Source organism: Desmodus rotundus, chromosome 1 (assembly GCF_022682495.2).
Source record: "Desmodus rotundus isolate HL8 chromosome 1, HLdesRot8A.1, whole genome shotgun sequence".
NCBI lineage: Eukaryota > Metazoa > Chordata > Mammalia > Chiroptera > Phyllostomidae > Desmodus > Desmodus rotundus.
Genome location: NC_071387.1, coordinates 188,069,086 through 188,089,032, shown reverse-complemented (window position 1 = coordinate 188,089,032; position 19,947 = coordinate 188,069,086). Strand labels below are relative to the sequence as shown.

General features: G+C 44.0%; 1 protein-coding gene across 2 annotated transcripts in view; it reads right to left on the bottom strand.

Annotated features, from left to right (window-relative positions):
* FBXL7 (F-box and leucine rich repeat protein 7) overlaps window positions 1–18,595 on the bottom strand; it is a 335,334-nt gene extending 316,739 nt beyond the window's left edge. Inside the window, exon 1 of one of the 2 annotated variants that reach the window (XM_053914003.1) lies at window positions 18,202–18,595. Coding sequence is in view for 1 of the 2 variants with exons in the window: in XM_024578539.3 (XP_024434307.1) it covers window positions 18,056–18,092 (37 nt within the window). In the remaining variant the exon portion in view is untranslated. Of the gene's footprint in view, window positions 1–18,055 lie in introns of both variants that reach the window. The other variant, XM_024578539.3, reaches the window with a different exon arrangement.
* Between the last annotated feature and the right edge of the window lie 1,352 nt (window positions 18,596–19,947).

Genomic DNA, 19,947 nt, shown 5'->3' with positions numbered 1-19,947 from the left:
ATTTACATGGTTTTTGCCCCAGAGTGAGTTTATTAGTAATCTCAACAAATACACACTCCAGCCTCCTTTGTTAGGTGAATTTTAACACAGTATTGTCTAATTACTATGAAAAGCCTGAGATGAATCTCAACGAACTGTATCACTTCTTAAAGATTTAACCCATACAACTATAAAGCAATAGCAAATCAAAGAACATACAGGCAGCTCTAACACCCTCGTCGCTGGCAAGTAGAGTGAGGAGGCTCATTCTCTCATGGGAACTTGGATGTTTCTTTGTCTTCCTGTTCCCAGTAAGATAGGGGCATCAACTTCGACGTCTTTCAGAACTTGGAAATACAAAACTTGAGTGTCACAGTAGTTTTAAGTCAAATGATATCCTCCACGGAGGAGCAGTCTCTGTGTACTTAGAATAAACAGCTGAACTTTTTATTGCCCGAAGTGGAAGTGTCTAAAGCTGCAGTTCATAAACATTACCCAGATGCACAATGTACAACGATGGACTGAGGAGTGGACTAGGAGATGTAGCTTCCAACCCCAGTTCTGTCTTAGGTCAGCCTGCTGATGACGATGATGGTGATGATGGTAACGGCATCCTTTCCAACGGATTCTAAACCCCACCCACTTAACACCATCTTACAATCAATATTATCTTAAAATCACTAGGGCAAATGTACCGTAATTTTGTGAAATCTCCCACAAAAATCTGAGATGGAGAAAGCAGCAGCCTCATTCTATCCTAGATTTAATGAAATGCAGACTATAGTAGACCAGTCAGCAGCTACTGTTACGTGAGCACACTGTAACTTTTTTACACTTTACTTTTATTGTTGGCCCTATTACAGATGTCCCCATTTTCTCCCCTTTGCTCACCTCCAGCCAGTCCCCACCCGCCTTTTCTCTGGCTGTCACCACACTCTCCCAACAGCTCTTGGTGAAAAAAACTGTTATCAACTCCCTTTCCCAGATGCAGAACTGGTACACAGAGAGGTTAAGTAACTTGCACAGGATCACATGACTAGGAACTGGCTGAGACCGTTTGAAACCCAGCAAGCCTGACACCGGGTCTGTGCTCCCGGCCACCACTCTCGCTGTTGCACTCCATGTGGGACTTCGCACCAGTCTTTTCAAACAACCGGTACCTCAGTTTCCTCTTAGGCCCCAAAGTAAAAGCACTGGACAAAGTCATCTCCACAGTCCCACCCAATTTTCAAACTTACAGATCTCTGGCATAAAACACAGCCCCTCACATCCCTTTATAAACAGATACCATATTATTAAGGAAACTAATAACATTAATTTTAATTATATTTCTTAACAGAAGAATACTGTATTTCACTCTGGCTACAGGAAATGATAAACTTACAGAATGAAACTGAGACATTTTTGTTACCAATTAAATGATGGTAATTTTAAATAGAGCAAATACTATCCTTTGGAAATCTGATCAGTGTCTTTGTACCACCTCCTGTCTAATTAAGCTATCTTCTTCAGTTTCTCTAACACCAGGGGACAAACCAAACTTATAGCAAATAAATGTGCCAAACTCTGTCAAGCACATGGCACCTAATTTGATCTTGTGACTACTGAAATAAAAATAAAGTATGCATATACATACATGTCACACACATGCACACACATAATTTCTGTGTGTGAATACTATTTTACGTTGAATTGAGGACTCTAGAAACAAAGGAATTTTTGCCACCAATTTTTAAATCATTGAGAAGTCCCTTATTATATGAAATGGCACAGAACGCTACAAATCAGAGTGCTCCTCCCTATTATACTACGTCTGTCTTCAGATCACACGAACACCTAACTTCTCCTCTTCCTAGCAATGTCCAGGTTTGCCGTGATAAAAAAAAAAAAAAATAGCTCAAACTCTTTTTGAGATCTTTCATGCAATAGAACCCAGAATCACACACAAAAAAGCCATATTCTAACTTCCCTCCATCGAGTGCTGATATGAAGGGATTGTCCAAAAGAACAAGAAATAGAGCATAACTCAGGCTGTTCATGTGATAACGTCTCCTAGCTATGGACAGGAATTTCCTGTTTTCAAAATGAATTCCTAAAACAATTTTCTCAGTTTCTGGCAGAATTTATTGATTGCCAATCCACTTGTTTACCGGGCCAAGTCAGGAGAATTTACAAATCGCATTGAGGTGAACACCAACATAGTGACCTTAAAAATGAGGCTCTGATTTGACCCGCATTCAAACTTGGGCTGTTGGCCTCCAGAGCTGCCTAGCTGGTACCTCTCCCCCATCATCCATTGGATGTTTTTCAGGCCCCTCACCAGACTCAGAGCTCCTAGAACATAAGCTAACATTTTCTTCAGCCCCGTGTCTCATGGGCAGGCAAAGCAGAGTGCCAGCACACAGAAGGAGATAACAAGCATCTGCTGGCTCAATGAACCACTAAAAGAATGACCAATTTAGATGAACGAATGCCCAAGCGCATCAGTCCCGAGAAAAAGCCTCTCAGATCCTGGATGGTGGTGACGGGGCAGAGGAGGAGGCAAACCAACTGTCTTGACCCTGAGAACCAACTCAGCGGACACTCTCAGGTCGATCAGAAAGTTAAGGTGTGCGAGCCAATGTGACACCCCCTGCTCAAGCCAGAAGGGAGAGTCTTTCTAGCCTCCATCACACTCATCCCCTTCAGCTAATCAGTCACCTGGTCCTCCACCTTCTTTTCCTCACTGAAACCCACACCCTTCTACTGCTGTCACTCAGCTGCTCCCACCATACCCCACTGGCAGTATCTTGGTGGGGCTCAATTACTAGCACCCCCTATCCAACCCAGCTGCAAAAAAACTGAGGAAATAGTAAGGAGGTGTGGCAGATAGAGAGAAAAATGGCACCTCTACCACTAGGATCTTCAGTTCACGGGTTGTGGTTTCAGGTCTACAGTCAAGTGGCTAACACTGAACCCAAGTGTTGACATCGAGTCCAAAGCTGGCCTAATCGTGGGCCAAAGAGCTTCGCCCAAAGGGCAGCTCCCTCCCAAGAGGAAAATAGAATGGAGTTGAGATGTCAATCTGAATTCTTCCAAATCTGCCAACTCCGGGCCAGGAGTAACATTAGTGAGTAGAAAGAGTAGTCCACGCACACCTCCAGGGATCTCTCTAAACCTGTCCGAGGCTGCCCTGCTCAGTACGTGCTGCTGGCTCCCTCCTGCAGCCAGATAGAAATCTAACCACCTACCCACCGCTTTCACGACCACGTGACCCTGCCTACCTCTCCAGGTGTGAGGCTCAACTCAGATCACCCTCTCCTCCCATGTAGCTTACCCACTGGCCTCTGCCCCTTGTCTGATCTTCTGTTACTCCCTCTTACTCACCCTTCCAGACTCAATTCAAGGTCATCTCAGATAATTAGTACCTGTGAACATCCCCAGTGAAGCTCAGCACAGCCAGATTGGTGTCTCCCATCACATGCTTAGTCTGTCACCCATGGTTACTCTAATACTTTATTATAGTCTATGCATTAGACCCCTTACGTCAAGAACAATTCTTTATATTTTTTAACCTCCCAATACCTACTACAGATCCTGGTACACGAACACCTACAAATACTCATTAAGTTAGAGAGATGCAAATAGCTAAGTACCAAGTAGGACAGAAAAAATTCCATGGAAATAAAATGTCACTGTGGCTCTGAGGGAAGAGAGAGTAAATCCAAGTGAGAGAACCTGACATATTTCCTCAAAGTAAGAGGTTAAGCATTGTAAACAAAGATACATCTAGATATATCTCTGGGAAATCAGAGAAAATTTCATTTTAAAAAGTTAAAATTGAATTGAACACGACTCAATGGATAAACATATAGAAAAAATATTCTGAGGGGAAAAAAGGCAAAAGACACCAATCTGGAAAAGCAAAAGATATATTTAGGGGACACTTGAGTCTCCCAATTTGGCTGTGTTTAGAAGAGCAACCTGAAAGAAAAATGGAGTAGGAATCTGGCTGGAGCATTCACGAGGCCTTGAGTATGCAAATAAAATAAATTTCAACATAATTTACAGACAATGGGAATCAAAGAATGTTTCCCGAAAGAGTAGCTGTTAATTATGCCAAGGAAACTATATAAAATCTGGATCCTTGTAGTGGTGATAATAACCAACTAATAATTTGTTTTTCAATTACTTCCAAATTTTTCAGGAACATAGTGACTGAGAGCTTATAATAGTTTGATAAATCTCAGTGGAATAGTATTGGAATGTAATAAAATGAGTAATAAACTATTTAGGACGATGATAAGACTACATAGTAATTTGTAGTCATTTCTCATTTTGTTTATGATTCTTTCAACCCATCTCTGTGCACCTCATCTATCTAACGACTCTGTACTTGACACTGGTCTATCCTGTAATAAGCATTGCCTGTTTCCCAATTCTCTTAATAGCCAGGAAAACAAAAATGCTAATTTCAGGTGATAACAACTATAACCATGTTTCTACTTCCCTATTTTTTCTCCCCTAGTCTGTACCAACTATGGTGAGTTTCGGAGATCACTCTTCAAAGAATAGTAGACAATCAGTGAAACAGAACCACATAGGAATTATTGAGATGCCTGATTTCAGTGCTAGAGTGAAACACATGGATCAGACAGATAAATGGTCTCTAGACCCATCTGCAGTCAATTCTGAGTTACAGCAGCAGAACAGCTCTGAACAAATTCCAAGATGGCTCTTCAAAAATGGCACCAATAGCAGCAGCTGGGAACTGTAAGCTCCTCTGCCAACTAATTACGTGCTATTGGTCAAGTCACTTTAGCCTATGGGGCTTGATTTCCTAATCTATACAATGAAATGAATAAACAATGTCCCCAAGCAGAAAACCAGTGCATGTCAATTAACTTTCAGCTGAAGACTCCCTTTTAAGGACAGCCAGGACTCCCAGGAGGAGGACGATTTTCCCAGCAGTGGCATCCTGCCCTTGACAGCTGCCAAAGCAGCATTCCAGTCCAACTTCTCTGCTGTCTTATGTTGGGTTCCCCAGTAAACACTCTCTGAGAGGATCTAAAATGCAGGCAGTTTCTAAGGAAGTACCCTCACTTACAAAGGGGATCACACTTATGAAAGGCAAGGGACAAGGTGGATTGGACAGAGACAGCAGTTGGTCTATGATGCATTTGTAAAACAGGACTCAGCCAACTCCATGGGGAGCTCTGGACTAAAGACGGTCCTTCGGAATGATCTCAAGTAGTCCACTGCCTCATCTAGTCATTGGATGGGGCTGCTCCCTTGCCCTGAGTAGGAGGAATTTCTGGGAACTATTGGGCTGTTGGTCATCTGTGACAAGTCTCTATGCAGTTGGGGGTATGAGGGAGTCATTCCTGGAGAGGCTAACTGGACAGAGAAGTAGCAGAGCCACTACATTCAGCCCAAATTTTCTGACAGTAAGAAGAAGAGAAGCAGGGTGAAGAAGAGAGAAATAGATTGGAAAGAAACAGCTGGACTGAGAAAATCAATTTTCCTGTGCTAAAGCCCCGCTATCTCGTATGGCCTTGGCAAGGCTCTTTCATTTCTTCATGCTTCAATCTCTTCCTCTGTAAGGTGGTCCAAGGTCACTTTCCCCACTCAAGATATCCGGGATTCTATTCCACAAGTCATTCTTGGTCAATTTCCAAAGCCCTTCTGTTACCTGCCTCAGGCTTACAAATACCACTAAGGAAGAAAGAAAGCCCACGCATACCAAAAGTTTCCAGTAGCATCTGAATTCATCTTTGTTAAGTGTGAAGAGATGACCAGCAGTAGCAGCAAATGCAGATCTGTGCACGACAGTGGGCACACAGCACGCACACGGCAATGCCCGATTAAACTGGATTTGCAGGCAGCAGCTTGGGCATTTTGACATTAGAACGAATACGATTATTCAGTTGGTTCTATCTTTATTACCCACGCTCCCCCTTGTGAAGCAATTTTCCTTACTGGAAGTAAAGCAACCCCAACCAATGCATTTAAAAATGAGACTTTCCTGTTCTTATTAGCCTGTATCAAAAAAAATAATAATAAAAATACAAGACTATTTGAAGCACAACCAGGGGAAGGAATTGGCTCCTTATTGCACAGTTCATGTTGCTACTGCTTCAAAAGTGGAGAAAGACTCCCCAAGGAAATACTGTCTCTCAAAACAAGCTCACAGGGTAATCAACAGGAGAGGTCTTTCAAGAGAGATAGGAAATAGGGAAATTATTAAAGTGTAATAAAATAAGCAAAATGGACACAAAACAAGATTGAAATATAAGCTGTTGTGGACAGAAATGCCTCGTCTTGAGATTCGCTTTCATAGTAGTATGAATAATATTGTCCAAATAGGGTTACATAAACCTTTCCAACCAACACAGCAGCTGTCAGTCCTTGAGACAAAAAACCCAAAACCAAAAAGGAGGATAGAAACGTGGCCTATACATGTGAATTTACACTCTAGCACTTGAAAACAAATGTTCACCAGGCTCAGTATCACGCAGAGTGGAATTCCCACCAACGAGCTATTGTAATAGCTATTCATCTGAGCTGAACACAGATTCAAGTAAACAAACTAAAATCTACAGTTCCAAGTGGTTAGATATTATGTCACACAATCATTACTAGTCCTTTGTTCATAAAGTACAGTCACCTCTATCCCAAGTTCGAGCTCTAAGGAGCTCCCGTGTTGGGCTCTGTGCTTCTTTTGCTTGATTCCTATGGTGACCCTTTGTCTGAAACTGTTCCTCTAACAGATGCCAAATTACTAAAGAAACAAATGACACTTTCATTTTAAATGTATTTCTTAAATTCCTTACAGGAGATGTATTTCTCTCCATTTACAAAAATAGACATGAGGAATAATGGAGTTTGCTTAATTTATAGCAAAGGGTTAGTTAAATACAGTCTCATGTATGTTACATTTCCACATACCCCACAGCTCAATAATATTTTTCTTTTCTCATTTTAGTAATGTGGGAAGTCACACAGAAGCTCTACTAGAAATCATTCCAAACATACCACATGCATATGATAATTTTTATATTTTATATAACAGAAAAGAGAAAAACAGAGGTGTGATAAAGTAGCTCAACATATGAATTTTAAAGGATTCATAATCTTATGACCCTTTTTCCCAGAAAGAGAACAGAATCAAAAAAATTGTTAAATAACTTAAATATCGAATTTTTAAAATGTTTTCTAGATTAATGATTTGCTTAAATGTCATATAAACCCAACAACTTCCAATCAATTAAACAAATATTGCTGAGCAATATGATTTCCAATAAAAAATAAACAGTAGCATTCTACTCACTACTAATTGAAAATAGTTAAGTTGACAGCACTATAAATAAGTGAAGCTGAAAAGCCTTCAGCAATGCTTAAAGTATATATTTTATTTTTCCTTAAATACACAAGTTAAACTATTTTCATCCATAAAAGGGTGGAACCAAAACATTAAAAGTAACAGTCCAAGTTAGAAGATCCTCAGAAGAAAACATGTCCAGAGAAACATTTTTTTAAGAGTAAAATGTCAAAGTCTAGCAAAAAAGTTCATTGAAAACATAAAAGGGTTTTCATAAGGTCTTTTTAGACCAATAAAGATCATGACTTCAGATTGATCTTCATTTAATTGTTTAACAAAACATATATTGAGGACCTGCTATGGGAACTGGCTTATATTTATGTCATAGTGAGCACGTGACAGGATGAGCAATGAATAAATGCAAACGAACAGAAAACAGAAAAATCAGAAATTAAAATGCCAGATAGTGAATAAAAACTAAAGCAGTTAAAGCTAAATGAACAAGATGGATTTCTAGCACAGCCATGCAGGAACCTCAGTGACCTTTTTCTCATTGTTGACACCATCACAGATGTGCCCCATTCCCCGCCTCCCGCCCCACTTGGCCCCTCTCCACGAAGCCCCACCCCCAGGCCTTCTCCACATTGTTGTCTGTGTCCCTGGGCTACACCTAAATGCTCACTGACTAATCTCTTCCAGTGCCCCCCACTCCCTGAACCTCTGAGATCTGTCAGTCCACTCCATGTATCGATGCCTCTGTTTTTATTTTATCAGTTTATTTTGTTCATTAAATTCCACATAATAGCAGCATTATTTACAATAGCCAATATCTGGCAGCAGCCCAAGTGCCCATCAGTAGATGAGTGGATAAAAAAGCTGTGGTACATTTACACAATGGAATACTACATGGCTGTAAAAAAGGAACTCTTACCCTTTGCTACAGTATGGAGGGACCTCTACGACTTTTGATATCAACTCATCCTAAAGGGCTTGCCCTAGGACACAGACCCGTCCAAAGACCTCTAAGAAATGTGGTTGCTCAACAGCAAAGCACACAAGAGTGAAGAGAATCAGGACTCCTGTGATGCTGAGGGTTCCGATTTTAGAGTTGATCCTCTGCCCTTCCCGGCACTAAAGTAACTATCACTGCCAACAGAGGTTTTCAGAGGACAGAAACGCCTCCTCCGCAAAGCCCCAGCTGGGTTTACAGACTAGCAAGTGCACTCTAAATGAACAATGCCACTTTGTCAGGAACATTTATCTAACAGTAATTCACTCTGCAGTCTCATTAGAACACGTTTATCATTGTGCAGCTGCAGCCCTGCGCCATGGCATAGCTCTGTGGCCCGAGATGACCACCGCTTCAAGGAGAGACGCAAAAGCAACTAAAGGACGTGTGTGTGCAGACCCCCACTTTCACCGGGGGTGTAAGCAACTTAAAATATTCAAGAATACCTGGTGACGTTACTATCTCCTTGTTTTCCGACAGCACTTCGAATGATGGCATCATGGAAAGTGTACTAAATTTAGAATCAGAACGACCTCATCTAATATTCGCTAGAAAATCAAGGCAAGTCATTTAATCTTCCAAGGCCTCAGTCTCCTCACCTTTAAACGGGGGACAATGATGGACACCCTTCCCACAGTCCCTGTGATGATAAATGAGATTAATTTCTGAAATGCTTTATAATTTCCCAAGCACTTTCATGGACAAACCCATGAAGAAGTCTCCCAGGGGCAGGCCAAAGAAAAGGGCAAATTCTCAAGTAGATATTGGAGTAATTCCCCAGATTAACAGCTGTCTCAAATCCATAGATTTGAAACCAGAAGGAAATCTAAGATAGGAATTATAAACTACTTACCAAAGAAGGAAAATGGGTGCACCTTTCTCTACCTTCCATGAGCTTCAATATGCGGGCAGGTACCAAGGCTACCCCAGAACAAAGACAAGGAGAAGCTCATAACCCTCTGCAGAGCCGGGAGGAGAGTCAGCAGGAGAGTCTACCTTGTGCTCTGTAGACTCCAAAAGCTATGCTAATTATTTTATACGCCGAAGTTATTATAGCCATTAGATAGCCTGCCAATCTGTTAGTAGATTGTTGCCTAACGAGCAGTTACTTTGTCCTTGGGAAAACAGGTAATAGGAGTTAAAAGTTTCCTTCAAAAGATGTCATTTTGGTCACCTAATCCATAAATCTTTTTTGTTTGTTGGTTGGTTAGGCTACTTCTCTATCACTGCAAGTCTTTGAAGCAAACAAAACAAAGACTGCGGAAAACTTTGGCTGCAACAATGACAGGACAGACAAGGTCAGGGGCCCAGTGGAGAGGGCACAGACTCTAGCACAACCACGAGGATTTCAGGCATGACTGGGCCACTCACCAGCTGTGTGCCCTGGGCAGGGGGTAGGCTGTCTCTATGCTGTCATGCTGACATCTTTAAAATCGGATCATCAACTTCCGGTCAAGATGTCGGCATAGGCAGATGTGGCTCACCTCTTCACACAACCACATCAAAATTACAACTAAAATATAGAACAACCATCACTCACAACCATTATAAATCAAGTTGAATGGAATCCAGACAACTGCAGAATTAAAGAAACCACATTATCCAGACTGGTAGGAGGGCTGCAGATGTGAGACAGTCTCGTCCTTCACACATGTGTGGTAGATAAAAATTCAGAAGTGATATCTTGGGAGCAAGGAGTCCCAGTCCCTCACCAGATACCCCAGCCGAGGATGTCAGTGCCAGGAAGATAATTCCCCATACCTTCTGGCTGCAAAAATCAGTCGAGATTAAGTCGATGGAAGAAACTTCTGGACCCCCAAGCAGTTCCTCTTAAAGGGCCCACAAATAAACACACCTACTTAGACTCACTCCCTCTGAGCTCCAGCACCCAGGTGGCAGCTTGAAAGGTGCCAGTGGCATAAAGGGAGGAACTGAAGTGTCTGGCATCAAGGCGAGCAAAGGCCATTGTCCTTTTTCTAAACGCTCTCACCAAAGAGCTGGCAAGCAGGTACCATACCTGAGACTCCATCAACCTGGCTAACAGCGTTTGACCCACCTAGGAGATCCCCAGAGACCCCGCCCCACACAACTTATGGTCCCACCCAAGCTGCTTTTCCATATGAATGGATGGTCTTGGCTCAGGCTTCACAATTTCCTAAATCCTCTCAAATAAGCAATTGCTGGCCTCAGGAAGACACAGGCCTAGCACTAGCAGCAACCAGCCTAGATTCACACCTTGGCTTCACCTGAGAATCTTCACACCCAGCACAAGTAGCAACCATCTCAGATTGTTTTATAGCTCAGGCAGGGTGCCCCACACAAAACATAGGTGGGGAACTAACCTTGGCCTGCACCACCCAGAGAAACCCCAGGGCCAGTACACCCAGTGGACAGCTACAAATCACATGAGAGTACCACCACCCTGCTCCTACACAGCTGACCCTCCACGGAAGGCAGAGGCTGGTGGTCAGTGGTCACAGCCAATCCTTGCAGCTGACTGGCCTGGGTAACTCCCTCCCATTGATCTGCCAACTGCAATTAAGGCTCAACTACAGAAGAAGTGTGTACTCAGCCAAAACAGAGGGTGCACCTCGAGTACCGAGCTTGAGTGATAGGGAAGGCTGTGCCACTGGACCCTACAGGACACCTACTACATTAGGCCTCACTACCAAGACACGGAGTCAAAGCAGCTCTACCCAATACATAGAAACAAACACAGGGAGGCTGTCAAAACCAGAAGACAAAGAAACATGGTCCAAATGAAAGAACAGATCAAAACTCCAGGAAAAGAAAACTAAATGAAATGGAGATAAGCAATCTATCAGATGCAGAGTTCAAAACATTGGCTGTAAGGATGCTCAAGGAACTTAGTGAGGACCTAAGCAGCATAAAAAAGATCCAGTCAGAAACGAAGGATACACTAATGGAAATAAAGAAGAATTTACAGGGAAACAACAGGAGAGTGGATAAAACCGAGAATCAAATCAATGATTTGGAACATAAGCAAAAAACCACTTAGCACGTGTGTGGATGGGCTCAGAGGAGGAGTGGGACCTCCTAGGTGCTCAGGAATCGCTAACTACTATTATTAAAATGACCAAAAATGAAATTAATTGGGCAATAGCCACACTGACCAAATATCTACTATTAATCCTTTTTGTTCTGGGAGCTACAGTAATTTTAAGAAAAAAGAGGTGGGTACGACTTTGAGGCTGCTCTTTACATCTGAAGGCAGTCAGTGCCCTAAATCCCATCCACTGAATTTGACCCCTTCTTCCCTCTCCTTGTCCTTCTGTTCTTCCTCCCACTCCATCCTCAGTGGCAGACGGGTCCTTCTTCTTCTTCCTGAGGTTGGAGCTCCCTCTGACAGCCGGAAGCTGCAAGACCTGGCCTCAGTCTTCAATTGAACTCAGACGCCCCCCACAGTTTGACTCTCATATTCTGTGGGGCCAAGAGGTTCAACTGCACCGGTAAGGAGCCTTTCTCTGACTCCACCTTGCCAAAAAGTGGGTTCCTTCCAGCCAGAAGGTCAACCTGTAAGCATAAGAAAAGTTCCTAACATTTTCTCCAGAAATTTTTATTCTCTTTCTACTGCTACATCTGCTTTGGGTGGGTAGGACGGGGGAGGTCCAGAATGCAGCAAAGGAATTTATCACAGAGAGGGTAGGAAACAAAAAAATATAGAGATTTTAGTAACATTTCTCCACATTGTTGAGGGCTTCTAAAGTTAAGGGTTCACCCAATGTGAAGAACTGTTTTTCATGTTGTTCCTGGTTTACAACCTCAACAGGAATTGAGAGAAGTAGTACACCTAATGCACAAGCAAGGAAAGGTTTACAGACAGTCTCCACCTCTTCAACCGTGGAACCCGGAAAATGTTGACCATGTGTTTCTATTTCATCAGCGAGGAAAATTCAAATGGTTAAAGATTATTCATGTCCAAACTCTGAAAGCTACATAGTCTTTGGGGTAACTAGCATATTTTGAAAGTGTTTGCCCACACGCTTTCTTGGTGCAGGGTAGCAAGCGTGGGGAGAAAAGCCAGGCCAGTCAGGTATCCCTGCCCCTCCTCTGGGGCTTTCCAAGGTCCTCACTTACAGAACCCATAGGAATAATTTCCCATGAAATAAACTATATGAAAAACAGAACATGCAGATTTGAGGGAACAATTAGAGAAAGTCTCTTAACAAAACATTCAGCTTTCCCCTAAGGTATAAGCTCCTCCTCCTCCAATTTGCCTGCTTTGTTATGGCGGTTGTATTAGAACACATGTGCATCCTTTAGGTATTCTGGGAACTACAGACACCACCCAGCACTGTCACTATTTAGAGAGTAGCTCTAGTCTTATGTACACTCTCCCCTTACCAGTGACAGCCACGCTTAGCACACTGCGAAAGTGGGCTCCTTCTGTGGGTGAGCGCTGATTGTCCTGTTCTGAAATCACTGGCCTCCCCGCCTGGTTTCTCAGTTAAGACACATGGACAAAACCAAGGGGGAGGGTGGAGAGGGGGGAGGGAGGTGGGTTCACTTGGGGTGGGGTGGAGGGATGGGGAGAAAAGGCATACAACTGTAATTGAATAACAATAAAAAAAAAAAGACACTACGCTTTTAGAGCAAGTCTTATTCTACCTAGAGATTTAATGCAGTGAACAAATGGAAGAAGTCGTCTAAATGTCTACAACCAGAAGAAAAAGTGTAACTACATTCTGGGAAAGGTCAGCTGATATGGACTTCATTGCCTCGTGCTGCTCTGGCTCACTCACAGCGGACTCTGTGGTTCTACTCAATTTGTAGCTTTGGTTCAAAAAGCACTAACCAATAATACCAAATAAATGTCTTATATGCAAAGTTGAAACATTTATTCAAGATGTGGAACATAAACACAATTAAGGGTCTTGCTTCAAACTTAGTAGAGCTCACTTGTTTTAGGGCAATCATAAAAGTAACAGTAACACTAGAGGTAGTCTCTGTCCATTAGTGCACTGAAAAGGGTTTCCCATCTTCCTCTTGTTTTAAACATGCAGAAGGATTCCTGAAATCTCTGAAAATACCTTCCCGTTGTCAGACCACAGATGGTATTGTTAGCTACACTAATGCTTTGATTCGAACAGAACAGTGGAATCAGCATTGCTTATCTTCTGACTTTCATCAGAATAAAATTATTTATTGAAGACAAGACACAAAGACACACTTCTAGCTAAGAATTAGAGAGACCTCTGGAGGTTACATACCCAGTAAATCAGGCAATATCTGCCCATCACAGAAAGAAGATCATGTCCTAGGCTCCCCCTTAACTCCTCCCAAAAGCAGCCACAACGTATCTCATATAATTGGATAAAACATATTTGCAAAGGCTCTAGACAAATACACACACATACACACACACCCAGTGGCCAGACTGACTTTGTCCCATCGCAGCTGACTACAGAAGACTGATGACGCCACCCTTGTATGAAATGATGATTATGTTCTCCAGCATAAAGCACGTCCACCTCCATATAACACAGTGGTTCAGTTACCAGGGCCCCTGGATCCTTAAAGGTCAGTCCATCACACTCATTAAGTCTTAGTCTACATGCCAACTTTTCAATAAGGCCCACGGGGACCAATCTAATTAAAATCACAAAACTCTGCCTCCCAGCTTTTCCTCCCAACTCCCAAAATCTTAACTTGACAATTTCCTTTATTCTGAAAATTTAGCTACTTGGAATGTATCACATGGTTCACTGAATCATTGTGTGTGCATGTGTACACATGTTAATCATTGCACTTCCCCTCCCTATACACACACACACATACACACACACAAGTAAGATTAAGGAGGACAGGATCTTTATCTGTTTACTAATATATCCCAAGAACGTAGAAGAATTCCCAGCACATAGTAGGAAATAAATCAACATGTATTAGTTGAATGAATGAATAAAGGACTCGGCTTAGACTGACTTGGCCCTGAGTCCCAATTCCACCTACATTTGGCTGCAGGACCCTGGGAAATGACCATCTCCTCTGCAGCTGTGTTTCCCCATCCGTAAAATGGGGACCTGAGGAGCCCCTGCCCCGTGGGATCCTTGTGCGGATTGGGTGAGTCAGTGCATGTCAAGGGCTTAGAATCATGCTTGGACATAGTGAACTTTTAATAAATGCTAGCTGCCATCATTATTATTATTTCAAGATATGTTTCCCAAGGTGGTGATAGATTTGTGATGATTTACACACTCAGGCCACTGGCTCTCCTCATATCTGACATCATAGATCTGAGATTGTGAAAAGGGACCCAAGGCTCTTGATAGAGCAGCAAAGCTACCAAGGGTCAGCCACCATCACTGTGGCCTCATCAACTGCAATTCAGTAACAGGTGGGGTTTTGCAAGGAGCTGTTAACAGTGTAAGCATTACTGTCTCAGACCTGCTGGAGTAGAGTAAACATAACGATGAAACCAATGAGTAAGTGGGGGTGAGGCTCAGAAACCTTAAAAGGCAGGGAAGGCAGCTCTTCTCTCCCTACTTGAACAGAGAGACTTGTTTATTTGGCTTACCAGGGGCTGAGACTCACACTCTATGAAAGATAAAGAGAAAGGAAAAAGAGACCGCCCTGTTAAAAATGTACCAGAACATACTCTAGAAAGCTTATGGTCAGGAATGTTACCCTGACTTTTTCCTGGAGCAAAATCCTAGTTTGTGTAAAAGGTGAAAATTGAATCATTAACCTAAATGTTCACTAAGTATTGAGGAAAACTAAACACTTTGGAAACACTTACTATTGATTTACAAGGAAAAGAGTGGGAGGGGTGGGTTCAGAACTGATTAAGTGAGGAGAGGTGGTGAAAATGAGTGAGGAAGATACAGGTGAGGGATAAACAGAAGGACAAAAGCAAGAGGGGCACTTACTGACTTCTTGGAGATCAAGTCTTAACTTCCCTATTCATTATAACATGTCTCCCCACAAGACTAATCTCCTCCCATAAATTGTGTCTTAAGAGCAAAATAAAATGAATGACTACATGCTCAAGGATTAGATCATGACAAATCAGGCCAAAAAGGAATTTCTCTCCTCACTCTAGAGAAGACCCCAAGATTTGGGGGAATTGAGCAAGGTCACAGTAGCTAAGTCGAAGCTGGAATCAAATTTCCAGACTCCCAAGTCAATGCTCTGTGCTCCACACACGAACTTCCCCGAACTCCAATGTGCGCATGATAAATGATCCAGTAGTTTCAGGAGGAACCCAAGACTCTGCACTTTTGACGAGTCCCAGGTGGTGCTGAGGCCACTGGATTACACTGAGCAGCAAGCCTCTGCCCCATTTCACCTGCTAAGGTAAGTCTAGTAATGATTTTTTGTTGTTGTTTTAATTTAAAAAGAGGCATTTTCCAGGAACAAGAGAAAGTAGATTACCTGCGAAATGCTGAAGTTTTAAACCTTCTAATAACTCGACACTATTGGTAAAATTGAAGGGGGTTCATATTTACATGGTGGTGTCAACTGTAAAATACAATAAAACGCAGATTTTTCATGCTGAGCCATCTCACTGCACTCTATGGATATGCATTTATTGATGATTCCCCTTTGTTTGAAATATACCACGCCTAAATTGCACTAAATCTACTAAAACTGTCTTCATTCTGTCTCCTGTGATGCTAGAGGTACTATGTCTAGGGGCTGCTTTCACGTGCTTTGAGATTGGACAACTTAGATAAGAAAACATGGCACCGACACAGCCAATTCCAACAGGCACATCTGCACAGACTTTACCTGCCACTAACACAGTGGAACAAAACCGACCACGCCCCCTCACGTGTGTCATAGCCTTGTTTAGGGGACACAGGGCGTACCTGGGGGAGAAAAGACCGGTCCAAGTTCGTCACTCCGATTTCTCTATGTTCTCCTGTCTTTCAGAGGAGTCCCCATGCATCTAAAGAGAGTTGATGCAAACTAAGCATGATAAGTCCTCTCCAGCCAACACTCTGTTAATCTCCCCAACCTTCCTATTGGTCCCCTTGAATCAGCTGAGCCCAGGGGATTTTTTCTATAAAACATCCACAGTGTATCTCAATCTGATCCCAGTAAAATTTCACTTCAGCTGAAGTGAAAATGCAGAGGTAGCATTTACGGATAACAGCTGGAGAACATTAGTTCTCTGTCTCTCCTTTTCTCTCCCAAGGGTTGAAAACTCCACTGTTCAGACAGGAAGTCGTCATACACCACACACTGCACAGTACGAGAAGGCTGGGATATAAGAACGAGTTGCAGAGGATTAGGGGGAGTGTGCAGAGGTTTTGTTCAGGAACACAGAGCAGCAACTCTGCGAACCTCTTAGGGTGTCCTTTCCCCCCACATATGCAAGCAGCACGATGTATGCATACGCAGAATTATCATGCACACACTTCGTTCCCTGAAAGCTTTTTAATAACTCAGAGCAAGAAGGCTTACTCTTCCATTTTTAAAACACGAACTCCAAGAAGTTCAGGGGAGTGGCTAAGATTCTCCAATAATGTTTTTTGGCATACTTTCATATTTGTTATCTAAAGAGACAAACATTTATCTTTTTAAAAATGAAAATTGTCACACACAAAAAACCCTCTCACATAACTGCCCAGAGTAAGGAATATATATGTATATCACATACATGTGGAATTCAAAACATGATGATCTGGGAGAGAATGATTTACACAAAAGGTTCTTGTGCATATGGTTTTTAGGGTTGGTTTCTGCTATTATTTCACAAAGCTTCTGAGGACGAACACAGCCGCAAAAAAAGGAGCGAGGCATCCACATTCTGTGGCCACAGCTCCAAGTTTTCAGTAGGATGATAGTTTCCCAAACACCACAGGCTGAATAGCCATTCTGCATTCCTACCCGTCTGCAGGCGCTGGACCCGGTTTGTAACCGCCTGTCCTCTGGGGGCGGGCTGTAAAACCAACCCTGTCTCTTCCACGCCCCTCCAGCCAAGTTCACGACGGACAACCTTCCTAACATTCGAACTACGAAAATGCTTTTGCCATATGCATATCAGGGGCGTGCTGTTAATCAACGGGGTGACAACACTACGGTTTTATGCAAAGAGGGGGAGGAGGGGCGAGGGGAAGCCAACCCACACATCCATCATCCTTTTAGGAGGAGGTGGAGTTTAAAGTTTCTCCAACTTCCAAGTTCCCACTTGACAGGCAATATTTCTGTGCAATTTCCAGCCCCATGGAACAGATGGTCCTTTGCCCGTCTTGAGCCCCGAGAGAGCTCAGACAAAGCCCCCAGCCACTGCTCCCCTCATGGGGCCCATAGGTGGTCAGTTTCACGAAGCTGTCAGCCCAGGGACAGTGAGCAGAGAATGGAAACTTAACTACTTCTTCCAGAAGTGTTTCCTGGTACAGGAGAGCGCACAGGCGTACAGGGGACCGGGACACAAAGGCCTGAGAAAGTTTTCACTGCGTTAATTTTGAAAATCGTCTTCCACCATCTGCCAAACCATCATCCCAAAGCGCAGATGCCCGGGGTGGGAAAGTTGAGGCACATGCGTTCAGAATCACGGCAGCAATGCAACTGGAGCCGTCCCGAAGACAACCTGGGAAGTTGCTTAAAGGGACCCCCGTGGTGGGAAAGCATCCTCGAACGCCAGAGCACTCTGTGCCAAAGGGGAAGGTGACGGCCCGGACAGTTTGCCAAATGGGTGTGCGCCATCGCATCGGGCAAGAACCTTCCTTCCCAGACCAGAGGGCGAGGGGAAGGGAGGGGGTGCGATCCCACAGTGTGAGGACTGGCGGCCCACTCACCCTCACTGCCGTACTGTTTGCCATTGTTCGCGCCCATCCTGCCGCCGTCATGCCCGCCGTCTCCTGGGACACTCCATAGCTGGGGCGCAGCGATGCGCGCTCCGCCCGAGGAAAGCCCGCCCGACGGAACCGTTAGCTTTGCATACCCCACGCTCGAGGGCCGATGTCCAGCCGGGAGCGTCCCCTGCACTCCGTTGGGAGGGGGCACTCGGTTCCTTCCTGGCACCCCCGATGGCTCCGGGTGAGGTTGGGGGCAGCCACAGCTCTCAGAATCCGCGTTCCCGGCCGGTGGGCGCAGCGCCGCGGAGAGCCCGCGCCCCGGGGCCGCCCAGAGGCTCGCCGCGCCGCCGCCGCCGGGTCCCCATCCGCCCGCCCCGATCCCCCTGCGGTGGGCGCAGAGCCGCACGGGTGGCGGGGCTCCCTGGCTCGACCACCTTTTCCCAGCGCCCTTGCGCACCCACGGCTTCCCCAGGGATGGGCGCGGTGGCCACTTGTTGCGGATGTCCCGACCGAGCAGAGACTCGCGGCCGGCTCAGCTCGCCCGCGGGCCGGACTTTTGTTAGCGCCAGGCGCCTCCTCTCGCCTCCCAGCGTCAATCACAGCTGGAGCCCGGGGGAGGAAGGCCGGCCCGGAGACGCGCGGCCTTTTAAAGGGGCAGCGCTCCTTTTCGGGGCTCTGGCTCCGGGCCCCAGCCTCCGCTCAGGCCCTCGCACCACCCGCGAACTACTCTGAGCAAAGGAACGTGCTCTTGGCTGCATTTTACTATTGTTCTTTTACGGCCTTGGCCCCCAATTTGTAAGATGAGCTTCCAGGCGTCGTTTGAAATCCCTTGGCTTTGCCTGCAAATACAGCCTAGTTTAGGTGTGGGGGCGTTTAAAATAAACATGCCTCAGAGTCTCATTGTGTCTGGGAATTTCAGGTATATAAGCTGGCATCCTCCTGTGGTCCCACGTTTGGGAACTGAGGCGGAGGATGGAGGGGAGAGGGAGGGAAAACTTGAGGGGAAATTAGCAGGGAGTCTCTGGAGGCTCCCCCCGCCCTGGTGAGGGAGGTTTCCTGGCTCAGAACTTTTAAGAGCTTCCCAACCAGGAAGTGTATTTTCTCCCTGGTTGTATGATTTTTTTTCTTGTGGTTGGTGTACCCTTTGTTTAATACATTACTACCTCTTTTGGAGATTTATATGGTACTTCTAGAGTCTTAAAATGGCCCTATGGTGTTCCCTCCGTTAAATGGAAAAAGAAAATTCTTCTTAATGTTTTATTTCCTTTCCATGTAAATACCTAGAATTTTATAACATTGCATCTTAGTAAAGGCCCAGACATTCCCAGTGCAAATTTCTTTCTACGGAGGCAAGCACACAGCAGTTTCTCCTTAGAGGTGTTAGATGTTTAGAATTAAACATATATAATGATTCTTGTATGGGTATAATACATAAGCATGTATGATAACTGCACGGAGAACCAGGATTCTTGTAATTACCTCTTTCTTAAAAGGCTTGCAGCCATATGCAGAGATTGTTAGTGATTTGACTTCCTACAGATTCTATTTGGGTAACTTCCTTTTTTGGTACAAGTTTCTTTCTTAAAGGTAAGATAAAACATCACGTATCAAAAATTTTAAATCTAGCTTTCTTGTGCAGGAGAGGTCATGTATTGAAAGAAAAAAATCATAAACTCACTTATCGTCAAGGACAGGATTAAATAGTTTTGTGTTGCACTGGTAACATTTCACCTGTCGCAGTGCAAAGAGATTAAGGACTGAATTGTACTTCGTATTTTCATATCCAGAATCTAGTTCACTGCCTGGCCAACAATATGTGCTTTCCATATCTGTGGAGTTAAATTAAAATATTGTGGTATGGGCCCTAAATAGGAGATGTGGGTGTCACAAAT